The sequence below is a fragment of the Lithobates pipiens genome, unplaced genomic scaffold, assembly GCF_037356315.1.
Source record: "Lithobates pipiens isolate NorthernLeopardFrog02 unplaced genomic scaffold, aLitPip1_a1.2 Scaffold_8, whole genome shotgun sequence".
In the NCBI taxonomy this organism is placed as follows: domain Eukaryota; kingdom Metazoa; phylum Chordata; class Amphibia; order Anura; family Ranidae; genus Lithobates; species Lithobates pipiens.
The window spans coordinates 508838208-508861476 of NW_027507903.1; the positions used below are offsets into that span (position 1 = coordinate 508838208).

The 23269-nt window shown below is 42.2% G+C and overlaps 1 protein-coding gene across 2 annotated transcripts in view; it reads right to left on the reverse strand.

The window, feature by feature from the left end:
- Positions 1–23269, reverse strand: part of ATXN10 (ataxin 10) — a 182399-nt gene that overhangs the window by 7173 nt on the left and 151957 nt on the right. For both annotated transcript variants that reach the window (XM_077469350.1, XM_077469351.1), the window contains one exon: positions 20132–20195. In XM_077469350.1, the coding sequence (XP_077325476.1) occupies positions 20132–20195 (64 nt within the window). The remainder of the gene's footprint in view (positions 1–20131; positions 20196–23269) is intronic.

Sequence of the window (23269 nt, forward strand, 5' to 3'; positions counted from 1 at the left end):
TGTATGTTTAGGGTCGTTTTCCTGCTGGAAGGTGAACCTCCGCCCCAGTTTCAAGTCTTTTGTAGACTAACAGGTTTTCTTCTAAGATTGCACTGTATTTGGCACCATCCATCTTCCCATCAACTCTGACCAGCTTCCCTGTCCCTGCTGAAGAAAAGCATACTCACAACATGATGCTATTGAAGTCCCACCATGTTTCACAGTGGGGATGGTATGTTCAGGTTAATGTGCAGTGTTAGTTTTCTGCCACACGTAGCATTTTGCTTTCAGGCCAAAAAGTGACATTTTGATCTCATCTGACCAGAGCACCTTCTTCCACATATTCTCCCCCCCCCCCCCCCCCCCACATGGCTTCTCGCAAACTGCAAATGTGACTTCTTATGGCTTTCTTTCAACAATGGCTTTCTTCTTGCCACTCTTCCTTAAAGGCCAGATTTGTGGACTGCAAAAACTAATAGTTGTCCTGTGGACAGATTCTCCCACCTGAGCTGGGGATCTCTGCAGCTCCTCCAGGGTTACCATGGGCCTCTTGGCTGCTTCTCTGATTAATGCTCTCCTTGCCCAGCCTGTCAGTTTAGGTGGACAGACATGTCTTGGTAGGTTTGCAGTTGTGCCATACTCTGTCCATTTTCAGATGATGAATTGAACAGTGCTCTGTGGGATGTTCAAAGCTTGGGATTTTTTTTTTATAACCTAACCCTGCTTTAAACTTCTCCACAACTTTATCCCTGACCTGTCTGGTGTGTTCCTTGGCCTTCATGATGCTTTTTGTTCACTAAGGTTCTCTAACAAACTTCTGAAGGCTTCACACAACAGCTGTATTTATACTGAGAATAAATTACACACAGATGGACTCTATTTACTAATTAGGTAACTTCTAAAGGCATTTGGATCCTCTAGATTTTAGTTAGGGCTATCAGAGTAAAGGGGGCTGAATACAAATGCACGCCACACTTTTCAGATATTTATTTGTAAACATTTTTGAAACCCAATTATCATTTTCCTTTCACTTCACAATTATGTGCCACGTTGTGTTGATTTATCACATGAAATCACAATTAAACACGTTTTTGGTTGCAACTTGATAAAATGTGGAAAATGTTGAGGGGTATGAATACTTTTTCAAGGCACTGTATGAGCTTTTTGGAGATCTATTTAAAACCTTTAGCATTAAAGTGATTTTAAAGCTTTGTTTTTTATGTTATTAAAATAACAAACATGTTATACTTACCTGCTCTGTGCAATCATTCTGCACAGAGCAGCCCCAGGCCTCTTCTGAGCCCCCCTGCCAACACTGCTGGCTCCACAACCCCCTGCTGAGTGCCCCCATAGCAAGCCACTTGCTATTGGGGCACTTGTGCCTGCTTGCTCCCAAGCCCTGTTCTGCGTGTCTATACAAAGCAATAAGGTTTGAAAAAAAAAAACCTTCTGCCTTTACAACCACTTTAATCTAAAGTTCACCCCATCCCACCTCTGCAGCTATAAAAACCTCCACTATTCTCATCCACATTAAATGGCCAAAGGTCTGTGGACACCTTGCCATCAGATGACCTGAGCTGGTTGAAAATCTATTCCGAGTCTGTGAAAAATTTGTGCCCATTTAGCCAAAAGAAGATTGGCGAGTTCAGGTACCGATGTTGGATAAGAAACATGCCTAGCAATTAGTACTAGCCAAATTAATATTCTTTCAGTAGGGTTGAGGTCAAGACTCTGTACAGGCCACTCAAGTTCCTCCACACCGAGTCAGCCAAACCATGTTTTCATGAAGCTGGTTTTGTGCTCCTGGAGCAAAACTTTACCACAAGGTTGGAAGTGCACAATGGTCTAAAATGTATTTTTATGCTGTAGATTTCACTGGAAACACCTGGAATTGATTACTTGGAGGGGCGTCCACATACATTTTGGCTATATACTGTGCAATAGTCAGGTGTCCATAAGCTGTTGGCCATATACTGTAATATACACTGCTCAAAAAAATTAAAGGAACACTTTGAAAGCACATCAGATCTCAATGGGGAAAAATAGCATGCTACATATCTATACTGATATGGACTGGGTAACGTGTTAGGAACGAAAGGATGCCTCATTGTTTGATGGAAATGAAAATCATCAACCTACAGAGGCTGAATTCAAAGACACCCTGAAAATCAAAGTGAAAAAATTATGCAGCAGGCTAGCCTAATTTGCCAAAATTTCATTGCAACTCAAAATGGTACTCAGTATTTTGTTTGGCCCCCATGGGCTTGTATGCATGCCTGACAATGTCGGGACATGCTCCTAATGAGACGACAGATGGTGTCCTGGGGTATTTCCTCCCAGATCTGCACCAGGGCATCACTGAGCTCCTAAACAAACTGAGGTGCAACCTGGCAGCATTGGGTGGACCAAAACAATGTGCCAGAGGTGTACGATTGGATTTAGATCAGGCGAGAGTGTGGGGGCCATTTAATGGTATCAATTCCTTCATCCTCCAGGAACCTGGCTGCATACTTTCGCCACATGGGGATGGGCACTGTCGTGCACCAAGAGGAACACAGGACCCACTGCACCAGAGTAGGGTCTGTCAATGGGTCCAAGGATTTCAACCCGATACCCAATGGTAGTCAGGGTGCCATTGTCTAGCCTGTACAAGTCTGTGTGTTCCTCAATAGATATGCCTCCCTAGACCATCACTAATCCACCAAACAAACTGAATGATGTTACAGGTAGCATAAAGTTCTCCATGGCTTCTCCAGACTCTTTCTCATCTGTTATATGTGCTCAGGGTAAACCTGCTCTCAGCTGTGAAAAGCACAGGGCACCAATGCTTTTCCTGGTGTTCAATGGCAGATGCCAATCGAGGTCCACTGTACCAGGCAGTGAGCACAGGGCCAACTAGAAGACGTCGGGCCCTCAGCACAAACTCATGAGGTCTCTTTCTGATTGGTTGGTCAGAGACCTTCACACCAGTGGCGTGCTGGAGGTCATTTTATAGGGCTCCGCCAGTGCTCATCCCATTTCTCCTTCCACAAAGGAGCATATGCTGGTCCTGCTGATGGGATAAGGACCTTCAACAGCACTGCCCAGCTCTCCTAGAGTAACTGCCTGTCTCTTGGAATCTCCTCCATGCTCTTGAGACTGTACTGGGAGACACAGCAAACCTTCTGGCAATGGCACGTATTGATGTGCCATCCTGGAGGAGTTGGACTGCCTGTGCGACCTCTATAGGGTCCAGGTATCGCCTCATGCTATCAGTAGTAACACTGACCCTAGCCAAATGCAAAACTAGTGAAAAACTGTCAGAAAAGATGAGTTGGGAAAAAAATGTCCATGACATCCACCTGTAAAACCATTCCTGTTTTGGAGGTATCTTATTGTTGCCCATCTAGTGCACCTGATGTTAATTTCATTAACACCAAAGCAACTGAAACTGATTAACAACCACCTCTGCTACTTAACTGACCAGATCAATATTCCAGGAGTTTAATGGATTTGATGCTATACTGATTAAAAAGCGTTCCTTTAATTTATTTGGAGCATTGTATATTAGATAAATACTATAGCTTCCCTTTATCCTAATTCAACCCAAACATCAAAATGGGCTCTGTTCTTGTATCCAACTGGAATCCTTTAAAAATATTCAGCACCATTTACCCTAATGAGGACCTGAAAGAGACAAAACAGCCCAGCGGGGGGCACAAGCGTTTCCCTTTAATTTCAGGTTGGTTAGAAGCTGCCGCATAAATTTGATATACATATTGGAAGAACAAAGATCTAAAAATACAGCCTGAACGTTTTCCTCTCCCTCTAATTATTTTGTCTATTTATTTTGTTATTGTTGGATACGGCCTCTTCATAAAAATGGATATTTTCCTCACTTCACAAGCACGCCTCCTGTTATTGTGTGGTGGACGGGCTCCTGATGTTTCCTATGAGTGGGTACATTGTGTGATTTGTCCTATGCATCAGATGAAGCCTGTGGTTAAGCCCCCCTATTTTCCATAGCTTAATGTCATCTACTTTTAAAGTCACATTGACCTTGTAAGTTTTCCTTTTGTAAAAGGCAACTCCAAGCAGTCAAACAGATTAAATAATTAAGGAAATGTTTTAGCTGCCAGAAGCGCAGACTCTTGTTATCCATCAGCCCCTGCAGTGCTATATAGCTGCATAGCATCAGGAGATGGAAAACGTAATCCAAAGTTTGTAATTCTGCAGACAGCATTACGTCCCTATTTCTGACTGGCTACTGAAAGTCTACCTACATACTTCCCCCTTTTGCCCATAACAGTAGGTTTGCTTAAAAGTTGAACCCTAGGCAAACAATTGGAACGAAAATTATGTGAGCAATTTAACATTGCAAAGTATTTGTATTTCTGTCCATCAAGTCCTGAGATTTACAAAGCTCTGTCCCTAGTCTATGACTGGACAGTGAAGGAGAATCAAAAGACTGATAAGGTCATCTTTCGTTTCTCTCCTCCTTTTAGTATGTTCCTCTTCAGCGCATGTGTATGCAGCACATCTAACTATGTAATTATAATTATTAGTAATTTAATTGATTTTCACAATGGTACATCAAAGGACACATAATTAGTGTTGGACTACTGGGTTATACTTCCGCCTTCAGATTATTTGGATACTGGCAAACAAAGTTTTAATGACAGCCTAGTGTAACCCCTTCCACACCCAGCATGCCTCAGTTTTGTTAGAAGGTCCTAAGAAGTGAATCATAGAAAAACAGAGAGGGACCTGTATCCCATGATACACTCTAAGAAAATGGTTTTACAGGTATATCAAAAATCTATTTTTCTTAATTTTACATCACAGGACACAGTATTACTCTTTGACTACTAGGACATCTAAAAGCAATCCACCTGAAGGGTGGGGAACACAGCAAGCGAAAAATCCTTATACCTGAAACGGACACTAGAGGAGGCTTGAATATATACCTGGTAAAACTTAAACATGTCAACAGAAGCCTAAATGGCAGCCTTGCAATCTGGTGGGAAACTGTGGTTTCTGTTCATGGCAGAAGGAAGTATAGTAAGCCAATAATGGAGAAAAGTTCAGCTGTAGGGAGCCTATAGACAATGTTAGTGACTACTTTTTGCACCACGTTTGCCTTCTTTTGGGGGAAGTTTCTTTAATGTACATAATGTTAATATAAAAAACCTAGGGGTAGCCATATTTGAGCTTTTACATATGGAGGTTCTGCTTACAAAATTAGTAAAACTGCACTACTTTACTGTCCCTCTTTGTTAGGGCAATTCCAGATCTGACCAACATCAGACTATTTATAAGGCCAACAGAACTCTCAGGGTTTACATGCCTATTCTAGCTATGCCTGTCTAAAGCAGGCCATCGATTACAGGATTTTCTTTCCTGCAGCGACAGGTTGCTGTAGCATGCTGTAATTGCATGCTATAAATATGACATGATGATTGTACCCAAGTCGCCCAATCAGCCTGCTCATAGATCGATCGAATCTCGGCTGGTCCCTGCTATAGTCAGCTTAAGAAGGGATTTCCCCTCACTTTAGATAGATTTCTTGTTGTGTCGCTGAGGACCAGCAAGCAGGTAAAGACAGGAATTTCACACTAAATATAAAAATACTCAAATAACACAAAACTTACTAAAAATTACCGTTTTTGTTTCATCAGGCACAAGAAAAGACATAAAAGTTTTCTAGAAAGGCTTGCAAAAGAAATTCAACAAACAAGTCATTGAGGCAGAGAAACAAGCCACTTGATAGGTGAAAATGGAAAGCGAGCGAGTCCCAGGCTGTGAGAAGAGAATTAATTGAGAACAAACAGCTATTCCTCCCTAACACCACTCATCCCTTGTATCCAAACACACAACCATTCCTCACTTATGTAAAAATAAAAAAAATAAAAAAAATAAAAGTCTCTTGGCTTTTGGCACACTTAGCGCAAAGCGGGTCGATGATCGGTGATGGACCAAAACCCTCGCCCATTGTTACGCGTGACTCCCCACAAATAGATCTGCAAGTGGAGAACAAACGGTGTACACAGAGTCCTCTCCGCCAGGACACTTCACGTTCCTGAAGTCCCACAACAAGTGGATTACAACGAGTTTAGCTTCGAGATTATACACTGGACTGCATTCAGCAGAGACTCTCCACTCTACAAAAGGAGTGAATGCTTTTTGTGTTGCCTGCCTAGGTCTTATCTGTTCACATGAATTAAAAAAGGCTGAAGGGATGAAGTCTAAGAATGGAACCCGTAACTAATACTGATCAACAATTCAACGGGGTACCCTCTCAAGTTCACAAAAGAGAGGGACAGAGGACCCCCAGCTAGCTGGGATACACAATATTTATAGGAGAACTGTGTATTACTAATGAGTTAATATGTACCAAGAAAGTATTCTAAAGCAACATTTTAGGAAATTAGCTGACACTTAAAGCATAAAAAAAAATAAAAAAATCACACTCTCGGAAGGTAGGTTACAAGTAAAACTGGCCATTGTGTACCTGTTCTTGAATTACAGTGATACTATGTTTCATAAACATTTATTAGTTGAAAAAATAAATAAAAACACGGTTTCACTTTTTTAGCCTTTGTTGTATCTCAGTGCGAATGATCTGCTGTGGTTTCTTTGCATTCACTTACTGCAGTTACATTCCATAGGACTTCTCAGTGCAGGTCACCAAATGGTGACAATTTGCCAATGCCTGTGCAATGCGTATAGTCATGGTCACCTGTAGTCTTCTTTGGAAGAGTGAGTGACAACCAAGGGGGGGAATAATTTGGAGACGAGGAAAGAAAGAGTGCTGTCAGAAAGTGTCCGAACAAGGACTTTCATGGTGGGATGACTTATTATTTTAATGAAAGCTGCAGAGTAAAAAAAAAAAAATGCTGAACATTGCTTTTGAAATTACATTAACAACATAATAACATAAGCAGCACTGGTATGCAACAAAGGATATAAAAAGCAAGTAAACATGCTGTCCTTAAAATTGATCTGTTAAAAACAGAAAAAATGGGCATGGCAGTTTGTTGCATATGGGCCTGTGTCCACAGCCAAAAGCGACTACAATGGGCAAGTGAGCATCAAAATTGGACCACATAGCAAGATGGTCTGGTCTGATGAATCACATTTTCTTTTACATCATGGGGAAGAGATGTCACCAGGATGCAGTATGAGAACAGGGCAAGTGTGAGGCAGTGCGATGCTTTGAGCAATATTCTGCTGGGAAAACTTGCGTCCTGCTATTCATGTAGATTTTACTTAAAGCAGAGTTCCAGCTGGACCCATGTTAAAAGTCAGCAGCTACAAAAAGTGTAGCTTCTGACTTTTAATAAACACACACTCGCCTGTCCCACGGTCCAAGGATGTGGCTGCCCGAAGCCTCCATTCTCTCCCCCACCATTCCACGGCACTGTCATAGCAAGTGTGGGTACCCGGCTGTGACAGTTTGCGGCTTCACAGCGGGCTGAAAGTAACGCTGTGTGTCCTGAATGGCTGGGCAATCTTCTGGGACCTGTGACGTGTTCTGGATACCTGTCAAAACTAGGTACCCGTTTCTCCCCTCCCCCCACATAATATGGCAAATGTGGCATGTCAAGGGGTCAAGAAACCTTAAAGCGGAAGTTCTACTCTTGGGTGGAACTCCGCTTTAACACTTACCACCTAAACAATGTTGCCGACCAAGTACACCCCTTCATAGAAACGGTATTCCCTGATGGCAGTGGCCACTTTCAGCAGGATAATGCACTCTACCACACTGCAAAAACACAAGTTCGAGGTATTGACTTTGCCTCCATATTCCCCAGATCTCAATCCAAATCAAGCATCTTTGGTGTGTGCTGGAAAAACAAGCCTGACCCATGGAGGCCCCACCTCACAACTTGCAGGACTTTAAGGATCTGTTACTTACGGTTTGATGCCAGATACCACAGTTAATCTTCAGTGGTCTAGGGGTGTCTATGGCTCCATGAATCCGGACTGTTTTGGTGGCAAAAGGGGGACCTACTCAGTAACAGGTGAGTGTTCATAAAGTTATTCCTGATCTGTGTAAATGTCATTTAATCAGGGTTTACACCTATTTTAGCACACTCAGACTTCTCAGAAACACAGGTTTTGTTTTTTCCATTTAACAGAATGTGAAAGCATTCACGTGTCTCTAAAGTGGCACAGAAATGACTTGCTCTTTACTTCATAAAAAGCCTGGGTAAACAGCTACGGCACAAATGACTAAAAGACAACATAAATATTCCCTATGACAGAGGAACAGGAGATCCAGAGAGAGAGCAGAGCCCATTCTATGCTTTTGTCTTATAATAAAGTCGATTTGGGGATGAAAACAATGTTTAATAGAATAGCTAACCAGAACTGTACATTGAGGACTTCCAGCCCAGGCTGTGGTTCAGTTTGAAAGTCATTTGGTGGCCTCATAAAGAATAGAGTGAACGGCCAGCCACATCACACACATACCAGACATAATCTGGCAAAGCGAGAGGTTTGTATTTTCAGTATGGCCAAAGCAGAGACTGTAATTTAACATTGTGTTGAATGCTTTCTGTTGAGGGTTCTTAAAATGTTATCGCTTCTCCCTAAAGAGAGCAGGTGCCGCTTACCTGAGGTTATCCCTACTATAAAAAAATATTTATTTTTTAGAAAGCACGAATTTCCATGGTGTGTGCTCAAAAATAAAAAAAGCACAAGCTGGAAAACCAAACAAAATATTTCACGAGGGGTGCTGTGGTGCTCCACCAAAGAGGAAGGGCCTCATAATTCATATATTAGCCTTAGGACACATGGCTTCAGATGGAGGCAAGGTACTCTGGTCCACCTAACTAAGGGAACAGCTGAACCTGATCCTCCAAGTACTTGGAAGGAGAAACCCTCATTGTGAGAGGAAAAAGACCCAGAGGCTACAGATCCTTTCCCCAACCTTTGGACATGCTCAAAGAACAAGTGCCCTCTGTTTTTGTTGACTTAAGCTAGGTTCCCCCAGCCCTCATGGTAAATCGCTGCATTTTACCATGTGGATAGCTGTCAGTGTCAGCTTTGGCTGGAATTTGCATGTGCATATTCATCAACCACGCTGCTTACTTTTGTCCTGAAACTTTATGTGAAGTGTCACATAGGGACAATGCATCTATGTCTCCACCCAGCAGCACAGTGTGTTGTGCTGCAATGCAGTGACAAGCAGTGACATCCAGTGCAGTGCAGAAAAATGCAGACATGGTGCATTTTTCAGCACTGCAGATCACACCATCATGTCCCAGCTGGACCTGTGTTTATCCAATCCTGAAAAGCACTGGTCACCACACATAGTATAAACAAGCCCCTAAAATGTACTTTTGTGCAAAAAGAAGAAGTGCTGTGGTCGGTGCTGTATGGCATCTATGACATGGCAGGCCTTATGGACAGATAAAAAATAAATAAATGCTCCAAGCTGGCCATAGGGCTGACCTAAGAAGCGTTAAAAAAGCAAGTGTGCCATAACCCAATGCAACTGTCTCACAGTGGTGTACCAAACCCACATTAATCCTTTAGCACCCCTGGGATGCCAACCCACTGGGCAGAAGCACCATGGGTTCTCTGCCTTCTCAGCCTCTGACCACCTCAAGTAAAACCACATCCTTATTAGGAAGTACACAGAATCTTGAGCAGTATTCCCCTACGCTCCCACATTTCTTGGTGGATATTATGGCTTCCACCCTTTCTGGAGAGAAATCCATTGAAGCCCTATCATACCAGTCCTGTACTTTCTGCCATAAGGTAGGAAGAACAGTAGGTTTCTTCTGCTGGACACCAATCATAACCGACACATCACTTGATCTTAGGCGAAGACCTGGGAAGAAGCATTTATTGTAAAGAGCTAATGGTTGTTTTGCTGGTAGGCCCCAAGACACAATGGGCTTCAGTTACTAAAGGAGAATTGTAGTCATGGCAGAAAATGCCATTAAACTCATTGAAAATATCATAGAACATTGTATTTTTGTTCTTTAAAACTAAACGCTGGGCAGAAAAATGTAAATATATATAATATATATCTTTAAAAGCCACCAAGCATACAAATCCATTGTGTGCACCAACTTCATGTGTACACCCAGATTTTACCTTGCAAAAGTAATAGGGGAATTTTCACTGTGCTGTATATAACCTGTGCAGAAAACAAAGCTGTGGGTGGGGCTCCAAACTCTACCCACTGCAGGCTGCCTGAAGAACACTACCGAAGGGGGAGGAGACAAGACCAGTCACCCTGCACAAGAGCGTGCAGCACTGACCGGTCTTTATTACAGGAAGCTCCTACACAGAGGGAAAGTTTCACACTGGATTACTGCACAGATTTGGAAGAAAGACACAAAGCACACTAAGAATTTAGCCAATATTTGCTTATCCTGGAGTTCAGCTTTAAAGAGGGATTCCACCAAAAAAAAAAAAATTAAAAGCCAGCAGCTATAAATACTACAGCTGCTGACTTTTAATAAATGGACACTCACCTGTCCCGGGTTCCAGCGATGCCGGCAGCCGAGGCCGATCGATCGCTCGGCTCTTAGCTGCTGTCGCCACCATTCTAGGTGAGGGAATCAGGAAGTGAAGCGAATCGGCTTCACTTCCCGGTTCCCTACTGCGCATGTGCGAGCCGCGCAATAGGAAATCTCCGCGCTGTCACTGGGACCCGTGTGTGTCCCAGCAGACAGCGCGGCAGGGCAGGAAATGGCGTAGACTCCCACGGGAGTCTATGCCCGGAAGTGGGTGAAAATACCTGTCTTTGACAGGTATCTCCACCCCCCTCCCCCCTGAAAGGTGTCAATTGTGACACCAGAGGGGGGGGGAAGGATCCGATCAGCGGAGGTTCCACTTTAGGGTGGAATCCCGCTTTAAGTTTGGGCTGCAAAAGAAACTATATTGAATGATACAAATCAGTACATGGCAAGGGTGTAGGTTTTTAGTTTAACACTTGGATAAATGGAAGGAGAAGCCAATCTTTATAGAACAATGCCCGATTCAGCCCAAAAAAGCAACAAACATTTGCAAGACCATACTGTAAATAGGTGCAAATATATCGTAGTGAAAACGTTTGTGCCTCCTGAGCTCTAAGTCCTCAATCTGCAAATGAGCTACCCAGAAAACCTGCCAACTTGAAAAACTAGGTATCAGCAAGCGAGGGGTGGCTTTTTTCTGGCATTAGGAAGGAAGCTAGTAATGTGAATTCCAACATTATATATGTGGCTACAGTGGAGATTCACATCTCCAAGGAAGCAGGGGATTCCAGTTTTATTTTTGTGAGAAAATATAACTAAGTTATGGTGGGGTGTGGGTTAAAAGTATCCAAAAAGCCTCTCACTAAATCAGTGCATAGCAAAGTAAAACCATAAAAAGAATAAAAAGGTATCTACACGTCTCCTTTCTATAACAGATCCAAACACTAAGATGTATATTCCTTATTTTAGAATAATGCATGGAGCCATGCAAATCCTTCCTCTTTGCTTCTGGACTAACTGTACATCCAGAAACACTAGTTTAGAAAGTACAAAGCCATGCATTACAAGCGGAACACAGCTGTTTCAGGCTTGCTGGTAATCATCAGTGCAGTCCTTTGACACCATAGCTTTATAAAAAGAAAGGCTTCGGAAGCAACAAGAAAATATAACCAGACAGGTTATGGTTTTGTGGCTTAAAAGGAGTCAAAGGTCTCAGCCCCAAAAACAGACCTGCCAGGCTAGTAGTGGCGTTTCAGCTCAGCAGGCCCTCACCACAAGCATCCACTAGTAGATTCGCCATAATTGAAGAACCACCTGGCCAGTGGGTGAGATCTCCCTGCTGAGGTCCCCAACAGCACTGAAGCTCCAGCCATATTTAAAGCCTGATCTATTACTATGAAATATGAAAATAATATGTTTTGGTTGGAACAGTTCTTTAAATACAATTGTAAAAATAACTTTTCACATGTTCAAGATGAATTCAGGATACGGCTCTCGAAAGTACCAAGCAGGAGTTAATGAGCAGTGCTGTAGATGTCATCTCCCGCTAAGTTGAATGACCCATCCTACATTTTTTTTTTACAGTGTGGTGACAGAAATGATACATATTAGGCCTCGGTACACCTCTGATGTGGTATACCATAGTGATGTAGAGCATGCAGATGTGGTGACCAGACCACCCAAAGGGTAGGCCAGACTAACCTCTGTGTGGGCATCACACAGATGCAAGATATCTATATGTTGTATAACACATACAGTATGTAAGTCACAGATTTACAGAGTGAGCTTGCAAATTTAATAAGCCAACAAACGAAAGAGGTCCCCACGCTGGTCTTAGAAGGTGGCCGCTCTGTGTGGTTACTGCTTCAACCAAGAACTTCTATGGCTTTTGGAAGATGGGCTGATCAGACAGAATAATCTATTCAAGAAAGTGAGTCTGTCACTAGGCTGCATCCAAAAACATTAAATGCCAACTCCTCTCTAATCCAAAATTTCAGTTCTGTAAGACTGTTGGCATACCAAATATTGGATCTTCTAATACTCTTAGAGACTCCCGTGGTCAGATGAGTGTACAAGAATTCCCCAGTCTACAAAACTGCAAAGCTAGATTCTCCATCATGTAGAACATACACAAAACTAGGCAATCCATATGCAAGACAACAGTATAATGGAAGAGAAATAGCACGGCTAAGTTTGGCTTCAGAGTCAGTCAGTTGTGCATTATATGGTCAAAAGAACCCCTCCAAATGTCAGGTGTTTCAAATAAACGATGCATTTAATGCTACAGGTTACAAAGGCATTTTAGACAAAACTTGTCACGTGAACTTGTCTAGGGAAGACCCATATTTGTTTGAGCACGATTGTACTCCTATGTACAAGGCGAGCTACATAGAGAAATGGCCGGATGCATTTGGTGTGGAGGAACTCTGGTGTCCTGCACAGAGCCCTGACCTCAACTCTACTGAACACCATTGGGATGAAACGAAAGACCAATTGTGAGTCAGGTCTTCCTCTATCCAACAACAAGGCACCGGACCTCAAAAATGGGCACACATTTCCTCAGGCACGTGTCAAAATCCAAAAAGGAGTTATAGCAAAGAGAAGGGCAATGTTTCTGTCTGAAAGATCAGAAGAACTTGCAATTTGAACAGGTGGTACAGACCAGCGTATAATTACAGTGATCAAAAAAAAAAAAAAAAAAAAATCTATATTCTTTCAAGAATGAGGATACACCAGGCAGAGTACCATAAAACTACCCTTTTCAATATGCAGAAATACAAAATGACTCTCTAAATCATTATAGCACACATACATTTAAAACCTTTACCCAGCATGCCAATGTCAACTCATATGCAAAAGTGACACACTTCATATTGCTATGCTTTCAGAGTTAAAGCGTTATTAAACTTAAAACCAAACATGTAATATATCGCAGTGTAAGGGAATACCTAATTTTAACGTTAGTCGCATAATGAAGTATGACCTTAGAGCAGCTTACCAATTCTGGTGAGGGAAAAAGGTATTTTATCCCCTGCTGATTTTGTACATTTGCCCAATGACAAAAATGTAGAGTTGCAGTGATACCACTTTTTTAAGAGTGCACGTACCAATACTTTTTTTAATGTCATGTGACAGCGGCACGTGTCAGTAGTTCGTTTTTTTGTTTTGTTTTCCCTTTCTTACAATTAAATTTTTTACAATTTATTTATTTTTATTTTTTTACAATTTAATATTTTTCTGTTTGGGGGGGGGAGAGAAAAAGAGGGCAGTGTCAGTGTTGTTTTTTCTTTTACAATTTAACTTTGAATTATTTATTACAATTTTCTATTATTTTTTTCAGCCCTGTTGGGGGGGGGGGGGGGGTGGCAAGATATCAGGGATCTAAACAGACCCCTGATATCTCCCCTTTGAGACAGGGAAGGGACCAAGGGCACAGATTCCACGGTCCCTTTCTCTGCAGCCTCAGCTACACTGAAATTGAATGAACAGGAGACAGAGGCTCCTCTCCATTCATAAACTGAAGCATTGTAAGTAGCATTGCTCCTTCCTTCGCTATCCATCCTGAAAGATCCAGGGCAGGGGGAGACCGGTGGAGGAGCCGGAGAGCCAGGGAGGACACAGGGGGACCCGGAGAACGGGAGGGGGAACGAGAGGAGGATCCAGGGGGACCCGGAGGATGACATACGTGGGCCACCCGCAGGAGGGAGAGGAGTAGAAGCGGTTGTCAGAAAAGCTATACAGGGAGATCCGTGCTTGTAAATCTCCCCCACCGCCACACCAATCAGCCCTGAAGCTGCCTAAGTATTGGGTCAAACATCTGAGCATTTGCACGAGTATAGGTACTCATGCAAATGCACGGTATTGGCACCGATACTGCATTCGGTATAACCCTACAAAAATGATGATTCTCTCTATAATTTTAATGGTAGATTTATTTTAACAGTGCGAGACAGATTAACAACAAAAATATCCAGAAAAACACATTTCAAAAAAGTTATAAATTGATTTGCATTATAAGTACTTGAACAGACAGCAAGATTTTTGGCTCCCAGGTGTCTTCTATACAGGCAACGAGCTGAGATTAGGAGCACTCTCTAATGCCCTGTACCTACGATCTGAAAATTGGATGATAGATCGTGTGTTTTTTTTGTATGCTAGTTGTATATTGAACCTGAAGAGTTTACTAAAGTAACGAAAATTCTTGTACGACAGAATAAAAAAAATCGGAAGTTATGTCATGTGTTGTAGTGTATTTGTATTGATTGACTGTACTGATAAAACGAAAATCGTACGATCTGGTATTGTACGAGAATTTTTTGATCGGATAATATCGGATGAACTGTCGTGATCGGCCCTCGAAAGCTCTGTACTAACGATCCGATTATCGTACGATCCCGTTGAAAGTGGTATTTTTCATCCGATTTTCGGATCGTGTGTACGGACCATTAGGGAATGTTCACACTGAACACGGGTGTGAAATTGTGCGAGTTCAGCAGAACTTGCACAATTTCAAACCCACATTTCAGTGCGAGTTCGGGGAGTGATTTGAAAGACATCTGTGCAGGTTCATGCACAAATGTCTATTGAAATTGCCCCCAAAGTCGCCAAAAGTAGGGCAGGAACTACTTTTGGAAAATTGGTGCAGTGCCACAAAGTAGACGTCGCACCAATTGGGACAGTGCCGTTGCCGGCAATAGATTGTGATTTGAAATGTTTTCCAGTTCCAAACTCTCTACCACGGCCAAGACCAAAGAGCTCTCCAAGGATGTCAGGGCCAAGATTGTAGACCTACGCAAAGCTGGATTGAGCTACAAAACCATCGCCAAGTAGCTTGGTGAAAGGGCTACAACAGTTGGTGTGATTATTCGCAAATGGAAGAAACACAAAATAACGGTCAATCTGTCTCGGCCTAGGGCTCCATGCAAGATCTCACCTCGTGGAGTTTCAATGATCACGAGAATGGTGAGGAATCAGCCCAGAATTACATGGGAGAATCTTGTCAATAATCTGAAGGCAGCTGGGATCATTGTCACCAAGAAAACAACTGGTATCATAGTCACCAAGAAAACACATTACACCGTGAAGGACCGAAATCCTGAAGCAGTGGCGGCTGGTGCTCAAAATGTTTGGGGGGGACGCAAACAAACTGAAAAAAACAAAACATCAATTGCAGTCACTGTGCCCATTAAATGCATCCACTGTACCCTTAATTTGCCACCACTGTGCCATCAAATGCAGCTACTGTACCCATTGATTGCTGCCAGTGTGCCCCATCAATTGCCGCCAGTGTGCATTGCCCGGGAGTTGGGACTTACCTCTCGCAGCAGGTCACATTGGTGTCCTCCATGTCCACGCGCCTCTAAGTCTCCAGTCCTCTCTATCAGGCGTCCAATCACAGCGCCTGTTGTTTAAGTCAATAAGGTCACAGGTAACCAGACCAGAGCACCTGATTGGCTGAGAGGTGGGTCAGTGTTAGAAAAGTGATTTATTTGCTTTCCTAACACAACACTGAGTACACAGCGATTGCACAGCGATTACACAGCATTGTGCCCGCTTTCTATCATTTTGGAAGCCTATTAGAGCCCACGGCTCTAGTCAGGCGCTTTAAAAAAACAAAACCAAAAAAAAAAACAGCCGCTGTAATTCAGGTGCCAGGCGCCTGACAAGGGGCCGGCGACCATATATAGATCCATGCAATGAAGAGAGAGGTGACAGGAGAGAGGGGACGGCGCTCCTGTGCCCTTTATGGATGCACCGCCACTGTCCTGCAGCACCCGCAAGGTCTCCCTGCTCAAGAAAGCACACGTACAGGCCTATCTGAAGTTTGCTAAGGAACATCTGAATGATTCAGAGAAGAACTGGGTGAAAGTGTTGTGGTCAGAGGAGACCAAAATCTAGCTCTTTGGCATCAACTCAACTCGCCGTGTTTGGAGGAGGAGGAATGCTGCCTATAACTCCAAGAACACCATCCCCACCGTCCTACATAAAGGTGGAAACATTACGTTTTGGGGGTGTTTTCCTGCGAAGTTCACTGCATCAAAGGGACGATGGACAGAGCCATGTAACGTCAAATCTTGGGCGAGAACCTCCTTCCCTCATCCAGAGCATTGAAAATGGGTCTGGGAGGAGTATTCCAGCATGACAATTACCCAAAACACACAGCCAAGGCAACAAAGGAATGGCTCAAGAAGCAGCACCTTAAGGTCCTGGAGTGGCCTAGCCAGTCAGCAGAACTAAATCCCATAGAAAATACTTGGAGGGAACTGAAGGTTCGAGTTGCCAAGTGTCAGCTTGAAAACCTTAATGAATTGGAAAGAATCTCCAAAGAGGAGTGGGGCAAATACCTCCTGAGATGAGTGCAAACCTGGTGGCCAACTACAAGAAATGTCTGACCTCTGTGATTGCCAACAAGGGTTTTACCACCAAATAGGTCATGTTTTGTGAAGGGGTCAAGTACTTCTTTCACTCATTAAAATGCAAATCAATTTATAACATTTTTTAAATGTGTTTTTCTGTATTATTTTGTTATGTATCTGTCACTCACTGTTAAAATAAACCTACTATTAAAATTATAGACTGATTATTTCTTTGTCAGTGGGCAACCGTACAAAATCAGCAGGGAATCAAATACTTTTTTCTCTCAGTATAAATGCAGTGGCTGCATTAGATTTTTTTTTTCAGGCTTTTTTCCTTTTTTTTCTACCGGTGATCCAGCCAGTAACATACATCCCGTCTTAGCCCTTGTACACACGGTCGGACATTCTGACAACCAAATCCGTCGGATTTTGTCCGAAACTGTTGCATACACACAGTCGGACAAAGTTGCCAGAAAATCCGATCGTACATAACGTGATGACATTATTTCATTAGGACGGGACTACGTTCAGGCTAGTAGCCAATAGCTTTGGTCTAGGAATTTGATGTGAGCATGCGTGGCACTTTGTCCGATCGGAATTCTCTACACATGATCGAACAAAGTCCAATCGGATCATGTTGTCGGAAAATTTTATAGCCCAGCTGGAAAACTTGGTCCGTCGGATACTCCGATGGAAACAGTCCGATGGAGCCCACACACTGTCGGATTATCCGACAACACGGTCCTATCGCACATTGTCCATCGGAATGTCCGACCGTGTGTACAAGGGCTTAGGGCAGTGATGGCGAACCTTGGCACCCCAGATGTTTTGGAACTACATTTCCCATGATGCTCTGGCACTCTGCAGTGTAGTTGAGCATCATGGGAAATGTAGTTCCAAAACATCTGAGGTGCCAAGGTTCGCCATCACTGGCTTAGGGTGTCTCCAATCTGGACGGAGGAGCAACAGAGACACCTTTGGACAGCCGTATTGTCAATCTGGGGAGACAGTAGTGTTAGATGGACATGACTAATGAATTAAAGCGAACTCCAGCAAACACTTTTTAAACTGTTAAAGCAACAGTTATTTTTTTCCTTTTGGGATAAAGGTTTTACGTGAATTAACAAATGATAACCATTGTGGTACCCCGGTCAGTAGTAAATGGTTTGTCTTAACTGGCTAACTGACAATTTGCTGGACAGCTTGGTCTGTTAAAAGGAAGTTGAAAAATAAAGGACTTACTGCAACGATCACCCCAGTTAAAGGAAAAAATATCTGGAAAAAAAAAGAAAATGAATGCAGCCACCACATCTAAGGATTGATAAGCTGCAATATAATACATTTTTGTTTTTTAGAATAATACCAATTGAACTTATTTTGTATTTTGAACAGCATAGTGGCATGCCCCTCTGTTTGGTGTATCTCCATTCTGGAGAAAACACAGAATTGTTGATAATAATAAGTAAGGAGTAAAAAAATAACAGAGGTTTAAATAAAGAAATAAAGATTGCCCACACCTTGCTGTTTCCACATTTCCCCATCAGATGCACAGTGACTGGGTAGAGCTTAGAGTCCTTATTTGCTAGAGTCACTACCTTGGGATTAGATGTTCCCAGAATATCAGGTCGCTTAAATGATCCCAGTATGAAAAAGTAGTAAAAAAAGTAAGAAAAAGTATGAAAACAAAGTAGAACAGTACAGAATCAAGAATCAGAATATTGTAGGGATTTCCATCTTGAAAAAAATTTAATATTCTGATTTATTTTTACCCTTTTTCTTCATAACAAGCTTTTCCTGCTTTGCTCTGCAATCTTAGTGCCAAAACAGACAGCAGAAATAAAATAGGTCCTTATATTGTCTTTCCTGGCATGGCAGAAAAACAAAATGCCATTGTTGTAAAGCAGAGCAACTGGATTTGGGTTTGCTTTGTTCAGAGGTTTTCCTAGGCCACAATTATATGGGCAGCTGCCAGGCAGAAGTATGCTAGAGCTACCTCGCACAGCCTTTTCGGGAGTTTCACGGGGGGAAAAATTTGTGGAAGAGAGCATCAGGAAATATGTAAATTCCTCATTTATGTCTAGTATATAAACAACAGGACTCGATGATTGCCTCCGCAGTAACTGATTGTAATAAGCAGCCAAATTCAAAAGCAAGTAACGTTTGGGCCAGCCTCTGCAGCTCTGTAAACAGTTGAGATCCCATCTAGCAGTAGCTCCTCCCTCAACCATAAAACGCGCTGATTATAAACTTGGCTCCAGCTGCATAGAATATATCCTAAATCTTCAGTGTTGGTACTTTTACAGCACAAATGAGGCAACAAAGGGCAATTTTTTTTATTTTTTATATTTAATAATATCAAGCTATTTTTTTTCATAAACGTATTTTAGCATTACATAGTAACATTGGTCATTACACATTCTCTGATTCCTGCTTTTTGGGAACACAAAATTGTTTTCCTGCGGCTTCTCACACTGCAAGTCTATGAGATGGTCAACCCAACAATATCAAGCTCCCTGTGTGCTGATGTATTATCTAAACAGTTGTAAACCCTGGTTCACATCAGTGCGGCTTGGAAGTCACGCTACTTCAGTAAGACTTCAAAGCTGATTGAAATCAGTGTGATATCATACGTGGCTTATTGACATCTATGCGACTTCATTTAAACAGAGGTCAATGCAAGTCGCACAGAAATAGCGCAGGAACCTTTTTCTGCGTTGCAGCAACTTGAATGGTTTCAATGGCACAAATGGGTGCAAGTCACATAACAAGTCGCACTGGTGTGAAGGGCTCATTCACACAATTTGAAGTGACTTGCATTAGTTTTCTATGTGCCCTATTCACACCACAGTGATGCGAAAGGGGTGGGCTGCAGTGCAGTTCTAAAAAAAACGCACATCATGTTAGTACATCTCCTGATGTCATAGCCTTGTTGCAGTGCATAGAGCTTGTCAATTTAGGACATCTCTGCTACACAATGGATGCCAGCACGCATGCTAAAAACAATCATTAATGGAGGTGGATCTTTCATTCATCTACCCACCCTTCTTTCATAGATTGTTTTTCATTCATAGCTATATTACAGCTTCTATGAATAGGGGGGGTTGGGGGACAGAAATACAACAGATCCCTTGGCTCTACTAACCACCATGGCACCAGAAGATTATATCAAGAGGGAAGGGGGTTTGGTCGGAAAATTGAAGATTTCAACTAAATCTGCAGCCAGCAGTACAATGGGCACATCACATTGACTGCAAGTAATCTCCCTTGTGCTGAGTAAAACAAAAAAAACAAAAAAAGCAAATAAAAAAAGGCATCCTATACACTCTCTGGAAAGGATACAGGGGTTGTTGTCATCTATACTGCAGTTATCCAGAATAAGTGGAATACCATCCAACTCATAGATCTGTAAATAAAATAAAAAAACAACAGAGCATGTTAATAATGTAAATCATAGAACTCTTTTAGTTTATGTAAAATGAAAGGACTGGAGGGAAAAGCCACAGGGGATCAGTCCAGGTATATTTTTTGGTAAAACAATAGAGGGGTCTATGGACAACAGAGCAAACACCTCTTCAGGTCAGTCCATCACTCCAATGTCCCTATGGCAGCCTGGGAGCAGGTTCAGCTAGTACCGTGACTGATAAAGAGAGTAGAGTAGGCATGGATAACTGCACACCGTAAAAGGATAAAACTCCAACTCCTTTATTAAATCGATTAAAACCCTTGGACAATAAACACAACTACACAAAGGAACCAGGATGATGCATTATATGTCCACAGATGCTTAATTGGAATGTTATGAAAAAGTGCCTGTAGATGTGAAATGTGTCAATCTGGTTGCACTGTGTAGCTGTGCTGTTGTCCAATGAATTTAATTAGGAAATGTTAGTTTTATCCTTCTATGGTGTGCGGTTATCCATCCCTACTATGTTTATCAGTGGGGTCTATGAAACTGACACCCAAGAGCTCAGTGAGGAGAACTCTGAGAGCTGATTGGAGGGAAGGGATACACCCCTCTCCCCACAGCACAGAGAAACAGTTGAGGCTGTCAATCTGCTGGAGGTCCCTCCCCTGTCACCTCTTTTCTCTTGGTGTCAGGAAAACGTGTCAGAAATTGGAAGGAAGCAGCAGACAGACATGACACTTAGTGCTCTGGATTGAAACAAGCATACAATATAGAGGGGTATACTATGTTCATATTTCAGGCCTAAGGTTTACAAATACTTTAGGTAATTGAAGTATGCATTCACCTGTTTGGTTAGGGTTCTACTTTAAAGCCTAACTGAATGATATGCATTTTTCTAAAGCACTGTGTATCAAATAATTTGCATTTTGGTTTAAAATACCTTTTTCCCCACACTTTGTTCCATCTCAGCTCTGCTGATCTCCCACATTTTCTTTGCAGCCACTTCCAAGCTGCATACATTCCAGCAATGGCTGCAGGTCTGGTTTCCAGTTGGTGAAAACAATGGACCATAACAACCTGATTTGATACTAAAATGGCTGCTTGTAGTCTGTGTAACAGAGTTACAAAAGGATGAACACAATTGCGAGGCAGGGACAAAGCGCTGTCACCCTATAACAGGAAGTTCCCAAGCAAGGATCTTCATGGCAGAATCACCATAAATGCTTTTGACCACTTGCCGACCGGCGGACGCCGATTTATGTCGGCAGAATGGCAAGGGCAGGCAAAAAGGTGTACCCGTACGTCCCTTTGAATTTGCCAGCTAGCGGGCGCGCACGCTGCGGGAGTGTGCATGCGGGTCCTGCGAACTCGATGTTCACCTGCGGCCCACGATTGTGGCGAGGAGAGGCAGAACGGGGACTGTGGAAGAAATTAGTTTTTTATATATCTTTTGAAGAAAAAAAAAAAAAAAAAAAAAAAAAAAAAATCGCTTTTTTTTTTCAAAATTATTGGTCTTTTTTTTTTTTTTTTTTTTGCTATAAACAAAAAAGACCAATAATTTTGAAAAAAAAAGTGATTTTTTTTTTTTTTTTTTTTTGCTATAAACAAAACACCACAGAGGTGATCAAATACCACCAAAAGAAAGCTCTATTTGTGAGAAAAAAAGGAAGGTCAATTTTGTTAGGGTACAACGTTGCATGACCGCTATTGTCAGCTAAAGCGGCGCAGTGGCGAATTGCAAAAAATGCTCTGATCAGGAAGGTGGTAAATCCTTCCAGGGCTGAAGTGGTCAATGAAAGCTGCAGATTTGAAATGATTGCTAATTGTCATTAACCTGTTAAAAAATATAGATAATATGTGATTGGGTTTAGATCTACCTTAATAAACTTGCAGTCTCAGCGATGCCTATTACCTTTCTATGAACAAACAATCAAGTTCAGCTAGTATAAACACAGTACACCCAGATAGTGGTAGACACCATAGCTCATGATGAGTCAATAAGACATCTTTTCGTGTCGCTGAACACCAAGCAATCTAACTCCGCCTCCTGCACAGTGACACACTGCAGAGCTGCTTGAATCACATTTACCTTTGGAAGGCTTGGAAGTGACTTTCAAGTGTTGTCCAAATACCTGAATAAAAGACTGCCACCCTACCAAAAATGTGAAGTGCTGTTGGGTGGGGGGCTATATGAAGAAAGGCACCTCCGCCCTATGTTCTGCTAGCGAACAATCCTGGCCTTGTCGAAGGCGCTTGAAGTGCTACACATCTTTTCAATTAGCTGGGAGATTGTGCACACCAATTACGGCACTATTGGCCTTTCAAGACTCTTTAACAATTGAGCAAAGGAACACTCCCTGGATTAAAATATCAACATTGGTTCACTCTAAGGTCAGGGCGGCTATAAGACATTTTTTTCAGGAATTTTTCTTGGAAGTAAAGTGCACCAGTCTCTTAATCTTAGGACTGGTCAAGGCTATATAAAAAAAAAAAAAAAAAAAAAAAAAACACATAAACATATTCAGGGCATCTTGTACATGTACAATTCACCATGTTTTATCCCTTTTAAAATGATGCAAGTACGGAAAATAGCCTGTTGTGCTCTTAACTTCCTGTAGTAGGATGCCAACACATTGCCTTCTCTGCACTGAAATTTGAAAAGTGTAAACAGCACTGCCTATTGAAATACAGAACTACACGTATCTCCACAAATCTCTGTCCCATTCAACATACATCCATTGATTTCTTTACCAGCAAAGCAGTGTTACTTTCTTGACTCTCAAAAGCCTGCCCACACAGTATGTGTAGCAAAAGTCCTCTTGGCAGATGTAGTTCTGGGGGAACGCCTATGTACAGGAACTGAGCTGAGGAACTTGCTGCAGTAGGGATCTGCTGCTCTCTACTGTTCGTATTTGTAAATAGCTCTGCTCTTAATATGACAGAGCTGTTTAGTAGCCATTTAGCATAAATGGTGGGAGAACATACATGTCCTGTCCATGGAAGAGCTAGTTCTGAACCCAGACCAGAATACAGAGATGATTAGGCAAGTGCTCCTATGTTTAGTAGTTTAC